This window comes from Terrapene carolina, unplaced genomic scaffold (assembly GCF_002925995.2).
Source record: "Terrapene carolina triunguis isolate 2854851 unplaced genomic scaffold, T_m_triunguis-2.0 Scaffold231, whole genome shotgun sequence".
Lineage (NCBI taxonomy): Eukaryota > Metazoa > Chordata > Testudines > Emydidae > Terrapene > Terrapene triunguis.
Window position 1 is genome coordinate 2,037,489 of NW_020664582.1, and position 13,928 is coordinate 2,051,416.

At 44.5% G+C, this 13,928-nt stretch overlaps 1 protein-coding gene across 1 annotated transcript; it reads right to left on the reverse strand.

Moving 5' to 3' along the window:
* Positions 1-382: 382 nt before the first annotated feature.
* Positions 383-13,641, reverse strand: ORAI2 (ORAI calcium release-activated calcium modulator 2). The gene is made up of 3 exons (XM_024207707.1): positions 13,624-13,641; positions 8,406-8,646; positions 383-928 (listed from the first exon to the last, which is right to left on the reverse strand). The coding sequence occupies exons 2-3, from the start codon at positions 8,631-8,633 to the stop codon at positions 383-385; spliced, it is 774 nt and encodes a 257-aa protein (XP_024063475.1). The 5' UTR covers positions 8,634-8,646; positions 13,624-13,641.
* Positions 13,642-13,928: the final 287 nt, after the last annotated feature.

Genomic DNA, 13,928 nt, shown 5'->3' on the forward strand with positions numbered 1-13,928 from the left:
ACAGGTCCTACAGAAACAGTGGCTTTCTTTGAAGTGTCAAGTAGTTTCACTCTTGGCAAAAGAAGGTTGCATTGTTAAAATATAACAATTTGGAAACCACCCTCCAGAACATCATGTTAAAGTAGGTAAAGTTTTGGTTTTTAACTGTATGGCAGTATCAACTTAAGTACACAATTGTGTAGGACTAGAAATAGGCCAGAGACCCCATTAGTTTGGAAAAGCACTAGAACCCATTGCCCTATAAATCAGGCAATTCGCATTTTAGATTGTTAGACCCCCAAATAATCCATCATTGGTTTGGGTTGCTCCTGTTAGCAAAATATTTATTTTGCTCTTCGCCTCAGCACAATGATTTGCTTTGAAACAGATCCCTGTTCCTCCGTCACACTACCTGCAACCCTCTGTCATGTCCATCTAATTGCACTTTCAGTTTGTGAAGCTCTTCAATCTCCCGGTTATGTCGCTCCGTTTTGTGCCGCACCAGAGAACGGTAGAAGTGAATGGTGAAAACAACAAAAATCAGACCCACTGGCACCATGATGATGGTGGAGACCAGAGCTGCTTGCCAGCCCACATGGCCGCTGGGCTTTTGGATGACGGTAGTCTCGTTTTTCATAATGGAGTCCACAGGCAGAAATTTTATCCAGCACAGAAGCACCACCTCAGCGAGGAAAAGGAGGATTCCCAAGACTGTGGAGAAACCCCAGGCCAGCTCTATGTAGACATGCATGCGTTCGTGTGGGGATTCGCTGATGGAGTTTAGGTTGTGTATGTTACTCACCGCTTCCACGTTAGGTAGTATACAGGTGCTGATGAGAAGGGCGAAGAGATGAACTGCTACCAGCACTGTTGTGCAGGCACTGAACGCAATCAGCAGCATTTGGGGGTACTGATACTGCATCTCTAGTTGCACCTCCACCATAGCAACCTGGTGGGAAAAAAAAGAAAAAAAAAAGGATGGTCAGTTGCTAGAATTCCCATATTTCACTTTTCAAGACTCCAGTTCAGGAAAGCATCATTATTCAGAGTGCTTAAAGCACATACTTTAGGCCCCAGTTCAGGAAAGCACTAAATGGATCACTCCTTTTTCTCCTGAAGATGCATGAACAGTCTGTATCTTTCCCTTTCTCGAGGCTTACACACAAAGTTACATCCAAGCCCACAGGAAATTATTTCAACATTGCACGGTTGGTTTTTTTTAAGCAAACTCTCCCTTAAATTGTGACCCATATGAACAGCATCAAACAAAAGGCTCAACAGCGGAATTTATTAGGCAGCAAGTGTAACTTTGGCACAGATAACAGCGCAGCCACCCATGTAGTTCATCACATAGTTTCAGTTTGCATCATTAGTAGTCACATGATAGGAAACACTGACTTCTGGTGTAAAAAGGGTTAAGTCAGAAAAGTTGTAATTCTGGTCATTGGATCGGTGATACTATTTCTCAAGCTACTGAATAGTTTAACTATTCCTTGGTTAAATGGGTGCCTCCTATTATTTTAAATCCTTATGTCACCACAAATATAGCCAGATAAAGGAAATTATTTCCATCCAGAGTATCTTTCTCAGTTTCCAATAACTACTGAATATTCAAGAGAAATGGATGATAGCTGCGTTATGCATGCTTAGTAACTCCATATAAGTGCACTTTTGTTTCCAATGTACTCTACAGAAATTAGCTTCACAGACGCTCACTTTATAAAGTGTATTTGATCATTTTGCCCATACACGGTTGAGTTTTATCACTTCATTAAGTTAAGCTCCATGTAAAAAATAGAATGGAGTATGTTCAACAGAGCAGAGGATTGGGTGTCAGGACTCAAATGCCAGTCCACCTCTACTACTGGCTTGCTGGGTGAAATTGGGCAAGTCACTCAACCTCTCTGTGACTCAGTTTCTCCATTTATAACAAGAAAAATACTCAGCATAACTATATCCCAGGTTTGCTGTGAAATTTAATCTTTGTAAAGCACTCAGAAAATCAAGAGTTACGAGAAGCTATGTAAGTGCAATGCCCCTGTATAACAGTAGCAGTCAGATACTATATGTCTCCGCTAGTCAGCCTCCAGCATATTGTTCAAATTTGTTTGCAGCTGTATTTATTGATTTTACACTGATTAACAAAGCGTGTCAGTAAGCAAAGCAATAAAAACAAATGTGTTGGCTCATACTCTCCCTGATCTTGTATTCCAGTGAGGCCCCATCACCCATGTCTGTTAATAAAAGAGGATCAAACAGGGATGGTTTTTGGATACCAGCACCAGATCAGTCCCTGTCAGGAGGGACCTCAGTATGTTTACAGGAGCTTAGTGGAGGCAGAATGAATAGCTTGACCATAGCACTGGGTGAATGGATTTCATTGGGCCAAGTGTCCCCACTTTTACAACGGTTCCATTTGAAACATGTCTTGAATAGCTGTTCCAGGTTCTACACAATACCTCAATTCATTTATTGTGGGGTTCGTCCTATTAGCAAGACCCTTTAAAATGCATTGGGATACACTCCTGTTTCCACTCATGTTAATGGAAGCTCTGCAGTTAATTTCAGCGGGACAGGACTAGGGCCTAGGCTAGGGTGACTGCCCTTTCTACCTACCATCTACTCTGAAACCACCAGCAGACTGATTAGAAGCTTGCAGGAAAGTCGTATTAGCAAATACATACAGCATACCAGTGTACACAGGTGACATTGTTATTTTTTATTTAGCTGAACAAAACCTGTTCCTACAGTGACTGAAACTGTGAATCTCCATGTTCTTGGACTTCCAACAAATTGGAGAGAGTCCAGAGGAGAGCAACAAGGTTAGAAGGTTTAGAAAACATGACTTAAGAGGAAAGGTTAAAAAACCTGGGCACATTTAGTCCTGGGAAGATGATGACTTAGTGGGGACCTGCTAACAGTCTTCAAATATGTTATGGGCTGTTATAAAAAGGATGGTGATCAATTGTTCTCCATGGTCACTGAAGGTAAGACAAATCATCAGGTTAATGTGTGACCAGGAAGAGATAGGCTAAATACTAGGAAAAGCTTTGTAACTATAAGGATAGTTAACCACTGAAACAGGTTACCAAGGGTGGTTGTTGAATCCCAGTTATTGGAGGTTTTTAAGAACTGGTTAGATCAGTGATACTCAGACCTCAGTGGTTCAGGAGCCAAATTAGTGATCAACATTACCCAAAAGAGCCACAGTAGTGTAAATTCATGGTTTCATTTACTATAGTACTATTCATATTTAAACAGTATGACTGGGGAAATATTTAGTGTCTGTGTATATTATATATAATATATGTTATTCTCACAGCAAATAAGGCACATTAAACAGCCACTTGCAGCTCACAAGCCACAGTCTGAGTATCACTGGGTTAGACAAACTCCTGCCAGGGGATGGTCTAGATATAGTTGGAGGTGTCTCAGCATGGGGGAGCTAGACAAGATGACCTCTTCAAGTCCTGTTAGTCTTACATTTCTATGACCATATGATTCTCATTTCAGTAAATACATCTCAAGTGTTTTGGATACTGAGTCTCCTGAAATATTGTATCCTTTCACTAGTGTTTACATACAGCTTTCCAGGGCTCTAAAAATGAGCTCTCTTCATATGTTGACATGATTAATGAAGGTATTAGCTTTGCCATCCATTACAAGCATGAATCTTTTAATCAAAATATATGTTTTGTTAGAAATATGCTTGCAGACGTTCTCTCCTTGTAATTCTCTCTGTGTTGATTCAGCGAGGGACCCATCAGCCCTCAACTATTTGAGTTCCAAAGTGAAAAAGGACTCTCATTCTCCACTTTGCTGTTCTACCATGCTGCATGTCAACCACACCATATTAGACTGGAAAAATTATACAGTTGTTTGAGGGAGGGTACCAGACCCAAAGGGCATATACAGTGTTCAGCATATTGGACAGGAATTTTACCTATATATAGGATTTAAGGCTTTTTATTAATCAACCTGGCTTGCCAAAATATCAATTTCCACTTGCAATTGCTATCCTTTGTGCAGACAACAGTTTCCAGTTGATTGGGTGCTCCCTCTCACGCTAACGTTCCCTAAGGCTGGCCTTAGTGGTGTGAACTGATGAATCTTTAAGATTGACTGATGACTCTGTGATATTTCACAGGTAAGCAACAACAGTCCAGAGGAAGATGGACGACTGGAGGTGGAAGAAAAGGAGGAAGAGATTTTATTTAGCCCAAACAAGTATTGAAGAAACGCAGTCTCCTCTTAGCACTTTTCCCCTCAAAGGCTGTCGTTACTCTCTGGTCAAAATCAGAGAAAAAGGACAAGCTAACATGCTAGAAGTCCTGGTAAATGTTTCAGTACATGTAATTCAGCATAGGGTCAGCCTGGTAAAATTTTCCATATTAGTCATTTAGTCAAGTTTATTTTTATACCTAGAGTTTATTTTAATCTCTCTGTAAAATAAAATATTTTACTGGAAAATTTAGACAGCTCGAAGTTAGTCTTGGAATCGTTAATTCAAGCAGTCACTGGTGGACATCTTTGAGAGAGAGAATAAACTCTGACCTTGAGGGAGGCAGGCAGGCACAGGATCAGACCATTTAAACACAAGAGTTAGGGCAGAAAGGAAATTGCAGTTTTCTTCTTCATATAGTGACATAGAATGACTGGCAAGGACCATTGAGAGCGCATAGCCTCTGGGTTTCTAAACTGTAGGTGTCATTAGGCTCTCAATATTTAGCATAGTGTTATATCAAACACTACATTGTCTCACCCTGGCCTCAGGGCCCTATACTCCCTTAACTTGCCCCTGGAAATGTAGCTAGAGATACCTAGAGTTCGATCCCCCAATTTGCTGAGCAATTTGCCCTGACACAGCAAAGAACTTAAGCATGTGCTTAATTATAAGCTTGTGAGTTGCAGCATTGAAATCAATGGGACTACTCATGCATTTAAAGCTAAGCAGACACTTAAGTTTTTTGCTGGGCAAGGCAAAGGGCTCAGGGTCCTTGCAGGATTGAGCTCTTGATTTGTTTCTCCATCATCACATCATTTAGTTCAATATACTCCCTGGCTTCTCCATAGCACAAATTACAGAGAACCCTCTTACCTTCAGAAATGGGGCTAGGACTGATGCTGTGAGGCAAGATGTTGACAGTAACTCTGAACACAAATATATTACTGTCAGGCACATGGTTGGGCAGCCTCTGCAAATAGGCCAGTAGATCTACTGGGGGCGGGGCGGGGGGGGGAAACCTGGACAAATCTCAGAGCAATTTGACAACAAGCCAAGGAGGCTGATTGCAGAAGCAGCTGTTATCTCAGACAGGAAAATGATGAAGGGGATTTCTGAAGAGCTTTCTTCTTAAAGTGAATGTAGTGCTAGACTGAGAGCACCGGTACCGGAGGCCCTCTGTTTGCAGTGGTCACAGGCCAGGTGCAGTGACAATGCAGACCTTCCCCACCTGCCCTGACAACATGCCTCAAACTAGACCTAGAGGGAATATACCTACAGGAAAAAGAGGAGCTCTGTCTTCCTGACCTGTTCGGTCTTTGGCCTCGCCGCTAAAACGGCCAATAAGAGCATCAATTAGTGATGATTTGTGTGATAGGATGCCTGCCCAATAGGAATGGGACCCAGACCAGCAGCTTGTTTCACATAGATCATTAAACAGCTATCAGCTGGTAACAATTTTAAGCCACTACTGATCTGTGTTGAATTGAAAGCAGCAACAGGGTGGTGAAAAGATTTGAATCCGCGTCCCATACTACATTATTTTGGACTTATTTTATTTACATATTTAAATATACATAAGACTTTGGAATACATTTTACTTCCATCAATAGCCAGATTGTTGCCTCTCTTAGGACAGAGTACACAGCCTGCTTAATAAGTATTTGCCTACCAAATTACTGCAGCAGAAATAAATTGGCTGCAAATGATACCATGGTCGTTAACTGGGATGCCCAATTCTATCAGTTGGAGAAAAATTAGTAAAAAACTTGCACAAATTAAAGGAATCCCTATATTCTGAAAGTTAGGTTTATGAAGAAAACATATTGCTAGTAATACCGAAGACCAGAGATCCCACTTCTTTGAATGTAAACGCACGCCATCTCATTTTGGTCTATTTTCGTTCCATTTTTTAAAAAAAATATACCCAAACAACCAGTACTCCTTGGAGTCAGCTCTGAAGTTCTCACAACAGTTGCACTGAAAAAAAAATCTAACAGATCCAATAGCACGAAGTGAAGTGGATAATTTTAGCAGAGACATCTAAACACCTTGTGAATATGCCATAAATAGAAGTCAGATGGTTTATACTGGATATTTGCTGAGAACTTTCCATTGCTGTTTGTGTTCAGTGAGTTGAGAAGTAGTGTTTTGTTTTTAAAGTGACCACTGTGATTTCCGATCCTGCAAACAGATCTATGTGGGTAGACCCTGAGCCCAGGAGCAGTTCTGTGAACTTCAGTGACACTCCACAGGGGCATAGAAGGTCCGTTTGCCTAGATCAGGTTGCAGAATTCATTATAGCTAGGATAATGACACTGTTCTTACTACAAAATTCTCTCTCTAAAGACATACAATAATTATGCTAAATACTACTAAAAGGAAGCAGATTTTACCTATAGATTCTAATAGTGCCTAATAGCCAAATTCTTGTAAGGAAAACAGAAAGGAGAATAAACTCTGGCAAGTCACATGCAAAAGTACAACCAAGCCAAGTAAAATGTATTTTCAAATAAAATAAGGCAGGCTATGAAAGAATTTGAAGGGCAACTAGCTAAAGACACACAAACTAACAGTGAATTTTTTTTTTTTTAAGTACATCAGAAGGAGGAAGCCTGCCAAGCCGTCAGTGGGGCACTGGACGATGGAGGTGCTAAAGGAGCCCTGAAGGAAGACACGACCATTGCAGAGAAGCTACATTAATTCTTCGCATCAGTCTTCACTACAGCAGATGTGTGGGAGATCCCCACACCTGAGCCAGTCCTTCAAAGTGACAGATCTGAGATGCTGTCCCAGATTGACGTGTCAGCAAAGGAGGTTTTGGAACAAATTGACAAATTAGTCACCAGGACCAGATGATATTCACCCAAGTATTCATCTAAAAAATATGTATTAGAATTGGAAAAAATACAAAGAAGGGCAACAAAAATGATTAAGGGTATGGAACAGCTTCCATACGCAGAGAGATTAAAAAGATTGGGACTTCATCCTAGAAAAGAGACAACTAAGAAGGGCTATGATAGACATCTATAACATCATGAATGGTGTGGAGAAAGGAACAGAGAAGCAGGGGTGCTGGAACAATTTTTATAGTGGAGGTACTGAAAGCAGAAACCACATATTTGGTTGTTATTACTACTTCAAGACAAGGGGTGCTGCCGCTCCCCTAAGTCCCTAGTTCCAGCACGCCTGGAGAAAAGTGTAATTTCCCCCTTCACATAAGAACTAGGTGTCACCCAATGAAATTAATAGGCAGCAGCTTTAAAACAAATAAAAGGAAGTTCTTCTTCACACAATGCACAGTCAACCGGCGGAACTCATTGCCAGGGGACATTATGAAGTCCAAAAGTATAACTGGGTTCAAAAAAGAATGAGATAAGTTCAGGCTATTAGCCAAGAGGGTCAGGGATGCAACCCCATGCTCTGGGTGTCTCTAAATCTGACTGACTGACAGATGCTGGGGACAACAGGAGCTGGATCACTCAATATATTGCCCTGTCAGTTCATTCCCTCTGAAGCATCTGGTACTGGCCACTGTCAGAAGACAGGATACTAGACTAGACCCAGTACGGCCGTTCTAATAACCAACTTATTAACTATTGATTTTTACACTCAGAGCCGTCTCTTGGGTAGGACAAATTGGGGCAACCGCTCTGGGCCCCGCGCTTTGGGGGGGCCCCCCCGCAGGCCAGTGCGATTAGTCGGCTCAGTCGGTCCCAGAAGACATAGGCACGGGAACTAGGGGTGAGGAGGATGCTCCACCTCCTCACTACCACACATATCTGCTGTGCATGCATAGGGATAGGAGTTTCAATTCCATCCACCAATGAGTGAGATCCAGAGGTTTGATAAGGGGGAGGTTCATCACTTCATCATCTTATGCAAGTGTTCTGTTTATGCCAAAGACTCTTGCTGGCTGCCAGTTAGCGACCGATCAGCCGATACTTTGGGGCCTGGGTTTGGGGGCTCCCCGAGACTATTTCTAGGCAGCTGATATCACAACACTGCAACAAGGGTCTCGAGAGAGCTGCCCTCTGTGTTAAAACTTTTCAACAGCAGACCAACAAAAACGCACACACTCCGATTCCTTACCACCTAATAAGGAAATGGAATGTCCTGCTCTATGTACAGAAAACAACCCCTATTAACAGAGGAAGGTTTTACACAACTCAACATTCGCAATCCAGCAACTAGAAATACATACCATAGCAAATCCAGAGAGCAAAGCAGACGTTCTGCTGGACGCTTTGAGCTTGGCTCGGCTCAGGTACAGTTTTCTCCATGCGAGGGCCTGAACAGAGTGATGATTTGAAGTGACCAATTCCAGATAGCTACGCCGGACCCAGTCCCGATAATCCATGCCCTTTGTGCCAGGTTCAGAGCTGCAGGCAGAAGTGGCAGGATCCGCCGGGACATTTAACTCGGAGCTCATGATGAAAGCAATGCTAGAGAAATAAAACATTTGCATGTTCAGGACAGCAACAACAGAAAGAACAAGTATGAGCTATTGAACAGGAGAGGGCAATCCCAGAGACTGTTTTATTAGCCTGATTTGTAGAAGATGTATGGATAGGAATTCAGTAAAAAGCTACATTAAAAAAAAATTACCCTCAGGAGGTAGATGTAAACTAGATTGCATGGCATATAGAGCTCTAATCTCTACTCCCTGCTCATCTGTAATTGCTGTGAATGCCTATGGGAGTTACAAGGGGAAAGACTACATAAGTAAGGCTGTGAACTACTTTCAGCATGAGTTCAGGATGGGCTGGTGACCGTTAACCTTTGTATCTCTAGGTTGCTGCCAGTTTGCATTTCAACTTTAAACCATTGCTTAATTCTGCCCCCCCACCCCATTCTTGTTTGTTTGTTTTAAGATGGTTGCCCTTATTTTTTCCATCTAAACCTTGCTTGTTCTTTCTACTTTGTTTCCAAAGTGACACAGTTTAATTCCATGCTGCATCATGGGTGTGTCTCAAAAGCTTCTTATTAAAGCACTGCTGTAATATCGGCTACTGCATTCAGTGTGTCCATTTTAATTATTTTCTAAATTGAAGCATTTTCAATTAAATCGCCCTGAAAGAGATGGCAATTTCCTGCAGTATCCTTGAAAAACCTTATTGAATTAAATTTAAGTAGCTTTGGAGTTCATTGTATCAAAGGCAAATTTTATGTATTAACGTGGGCTGGGATTGTGCAGTATCGTTGGGGGGGGGGGGGGGGAGATGGGATTTCAACCTGGGAAGTTTTATGAACTTCAGAGGACTATTTTCAACAATGGGCCAGACAAAAATGGACTTTTGGACAAACAGTGTCAAAAGGGTTGCCTGGGGAATCTCTAGGGGGAAGCAAATGCAAATTCCCACCTCCAGTTTGGCAAAAGCCCAGACTTTTGAAGCTACATCCTGAAGGGAGGACCATGGTCTACTGATTACCTGCCCTGGAGTCACAAGGTCAAAGGCCCAAGCTGTATAAAGGAAGGACTAACCTATTCTGAGCTAAGGCTGGTATGAACTTGTAACCACAGAAAATCCGCTGTGTGGGTTTTGAAGGACTGACTCCTACCAAAGTCCGTGTTGGAATTTGGGGAGGGGGAGAGGTTGTAGGCTCTGGTGTGAGCGCTTAACCTACACTCATGCTAATCTTTTGTTGTTTTAATGTTTTCACTGTAATGCCTACATCTTAAGAATAAATGTGCTCGCTTACAAAGAGCTGTGTGGTAACATAACTGCTGGCAGTTAAGTTGGTCGTAAGCCTTCGAAGAGCAAGTAAAGTACAGCTGTGGGCCTGTTTAGGAAGTCTGGTTTGCTGAGAATACCACAATGTAGGTAGGGAACCGTGCAGCCTGGGGAAAACCCCAGTCACATGGGAAAGGGAAGTGGGTCTCTACTCAAGAGAGGTAACAAGTGGGAGTTGGAAGCCTAAAAATGGGTGCCATTGCTGGACCATAGAGGAGGAATAGAGGTGCAGTTGCCCTGAACTGTAACAATCACATCATGGAGCACAATTCATTTTACAATTCCTCCCGCCACCTGAGATTGCAAAAATACAAAAGGAGCTGAATGGCATATAGCGTAGAGCAGTTGAACTGGCTGACACCTTGAAAGGGACAGCTGTGGATTTCCTAGCCCACTCACCCCATTCCATGCTTATCAGCCAATATTTGTGACCAATATTTGTGCTTCTTTACTTCCATCAGCCTCGGTTAGTGAAGGAAAAGATGTGATTCTTAAAGGAAAATCAGGTTTTACTTCTCAACTATGTAGTTTCATAAATGTTCAAACATCATCAGATCCAACCAACTGTATGAAAAGCAAGTTAAATCAGCAAGACTATTTCAAGTGACCACATACAATACTGGCCATGACCGAAACATCACCTTCATTAATACTATGAGTTAACCTTATTGCTATTTAAAAGGCAACCTCTTGGGTTATGATCACAGTGTTACTCATGGACATACAGTAGAATTTAACTGAGCAGGGTTTATGAACTCTGGCACAAGTTTGAAACTCGTATCCTAATTAGGAGGTTTCAGATCAACAACAGAGACCTTGACCCTGCAATCAATCCTTGTATCAACAAGACTGCCACTGACCTCAATGAGAGTAACACACAGGAGCTACTGCAGAACTGGATCACATCAGCATTTTACTGCTATGAATATTTATACGCATCTAAAAGGAACACACATGACGTGGTACTAATTCATCTCAGCACCACACTTCAAGGTCAAAAGCACCTTGCCTTTAGTTTGGCACAAGTTACTTTTTATTCACACCCATGCAGTACAAATGGAGACTACAAACATAACTAATAAACCAGTATTTTCCCCAGGGTTTCAAGCAGTGATGGAGGTAAATGTCACTCGAGTGCCAACAATACGTAGAAACTGTCTTCATTCCATACACTATTTTAAAATGGATGCTACTTCTACATGCCATGGTGAACCAGGAATAGAGTAGGTTGCTGTGGCCAACAAGGGAAAGTTGCTCACCAGCAATTTCTACGATTTTGCAGATACAATGACAGAGGATTCTCACTCTTGAGTCTTGTGGTCTGCAAATTCTTTCAGATTTTGGCCCTCTGACATGGTGATAGTTAGAGTGCAAGACCCTCCTCCTGGTCAGCTTGCACCAGCAGCTACAGCCTCAGCCCTTGGAGTATTCCTACTCAGCTCCTGAACTGTGCGGGAAGCAAGACCTCCCAATTTATTTCCATTCAGAAATCAGATAAAATGTCTATAAAAACATCCCAAGGCACGCGACAATAAAAACCAGAACATAATGACACCACCTCAGAAACATCCCTGCAAACAAAGAAGGAGAAGGAGGCTCCACATGGTAAGTGAGACTCCAGCATGATATTTTCAAGAAGCAGATTCACAGGTGAATAATCTTCCCTTTTCAAAAAAATACCGTTAGTACAGGATTGTGACTCTTTGAGTGCAAGTAGCTGGACAGATGACCTAAAATGAATGTGAACAACACTGCAACAAGCAAAATAAGAAAAGGCCAATGCCAGATAAGCTACAAAAACATTGGTGGGAGCACCTTTTCTGACTGCAGAGGGAAATGACTGGATGGTTCTGAGAGCTGAGATAGGAGACCCAGAAGGAGATTCCTGTATGGATGAAAACAACAAGGAGTCTGGTGGCACCTTGGATGGTGTCTTTAACTGAACAGTTTTACTGCACAGTAATCACTAGCCGGGCATCTGAGTAGAGAGGCAGAGTGATTCTAGGAATCCTGGTCCTGCCCCTGTCATACTGCAAGACAGGAGACCACCAGCTGTCGCCTCTCGTAGAATGGAAAAGAAATGGAAGTTAGGGCAGATGTGGAAGAGCGTAGTAGTGTTCTCCAAAGTCTATTCACCAGCACTATGTCATGTTTTGGACCAAGTGACAAGACAGCCACAATTCCATAAGGAGACCCTTCCACGGTCTAATAGTCCAGGGGTTCTCAACCTTTTTCTTTCTGAGGCCCTTCTCAACATGATATAAAAACTCCACAGCCTACCTGTGCCGCAACTGTTTTTTCTGCATATAAAACCAAGGGTCAGCATCAGGGAGTAGCAAACAGGACAATTGCCTGGGGCTCCACACCACCGGGGACCCCCTCAAAGCTACATTGCCCAGGCTTCAACTTCAACCCCGGATGATAGCGCTCTGGGCTTCAGGCCCATGCAGTGGGGCTTCAGCTTTCCGCTCTGGACCCCAGCGAGTCTAATGCTGGCCCTGCTTGGATGCCCACCTGAAGCCTGCTAGCGGCCCCGCAGGGGGCCCCGGACCCCTGGTTGAGAACCACTGTAATAGTCAAATTGGGCCAACGGAGAGGGAAGAGATGAGGTAATATCTTTTATTGGACCAATAAAGTTGGTCCAATAAAAGATATTACCTCACCTACCTTGTCTCTTTCATATCCTGGAACCAACACGTCCAAACAACACTGCAAACTAACTGGGCCACATTCATTCCTGGGGTAGCTTTACTGACTTCAGTGGAGTTACCACAGAGGTGCATTGGTCCTCCCTACATTTCATGCCAGTAGAACGTATGGAAGACGGAAAGCTTTTTGCCAGTACCAGTTAATATTGCTTTTGACCTCACTCTGTCCCATATCAGAGGGGTGGCCGTGTTAGTCTGAAAGAAGTGAGGTTCTTGCCTCTGAAGAAGTGAGGTTCTTACCCATGAAAGCTTATGCTCCCAATACTTCTGTTAGTCTTAAAGGTGCCACAGGACCCTCTGTTACTCTGTCCCATATTAGCCCTCACAGCAGTAAATATCGCAGGGAAAGACTTTGCCTTGCCTTAGAGCTCCGCTGCCCACAAGACCATTTTAAATGCACAGCCAGGGACTTTTGCAGTCAGGTAAGGAGGAGACCACTCCGGCGGACAGGTGCCCTTCCTTCTCGCATCTCCACTGCCAACCTGCTTTGCCTGATCGTTTGCTGAATGAATCACAGCAGTGTCACCAGGGATATCAGGACCCTGGCCTGGTTTCACCATCTCCATTGGCTTCAAGGGCCATGTCTGCATGGGGGTGCCAGGGGAAGGGGGTTCATTCCATCCCACGCAGGGGTCACGGTTTGGATCAGTGGCTCTCAGCAGCACCCCCGCGGTACACACGGCTCCAGTCCCGCTTGGCCTAACCCCCCCCCCCCAATGGCACTGGGGCCCTAAAGTGGCTACAGCCACAAATCACAGGCCAAGCCCCTGGGACAAGGTGCGGGGGGGGGTCTCGGGCGTCTGCTCCCTCCTTAGCCCGGGGCACTGAGCCCCACGCCGGCCCCCACGGGCTGTGCCCGGGCTCCCCGCCACTGGCGGCAGAGAGAGGAGATGCTGCCCCCCCCCCCGGGGACCCAGAGCCCCCCCCGCCGCACCTCCCCGGGCCCGACCCCCCCACGGCACCCCCGGCACTCACGCACCGCGGCGGGGGCAGTGCCCGGGCGGGTCCGCTCAGCCCCGCTGACTGCGCTGGAGCCGCCGCTGCCAAACAGCCCGAGCCGCCGCCGCCGCCGCTGCCAAGGCAACGCCGGACCCCCCCGGCACGTGACTCGGGGAGTCCTGCACCACGTGACCGGAGCAGCCCCCGCTCCAGACGGGGAGGGGGCGAGATGGGCGGGGCCTGCGGCTCATCCCCATGGGGATGGCGGGGGGGAGGTCATCTCTCGGCGGGGGGGACAGGGGGAATCTGGGGCTCACCCCCATAGATGGGACAGGGGGAGTCTGG

Bases quoted from the DNA above. Each gene is read 5' to 3' on its own strand.
- ORAI2 (XM_024207707.1), bottom strand. From the start codon at position 8,633: ATGAGCTCCGAGTTAAATGTCCCGGCGGATCCTGCCACTTCTGCCTGC. The intron at 929-8,405 runs GTATGTATTTCT...TTTTCCCACCAG, and splicing joins TGCTCTCTGGATTTGCTATG to GTTGCTATGGTGGAGGTGCA.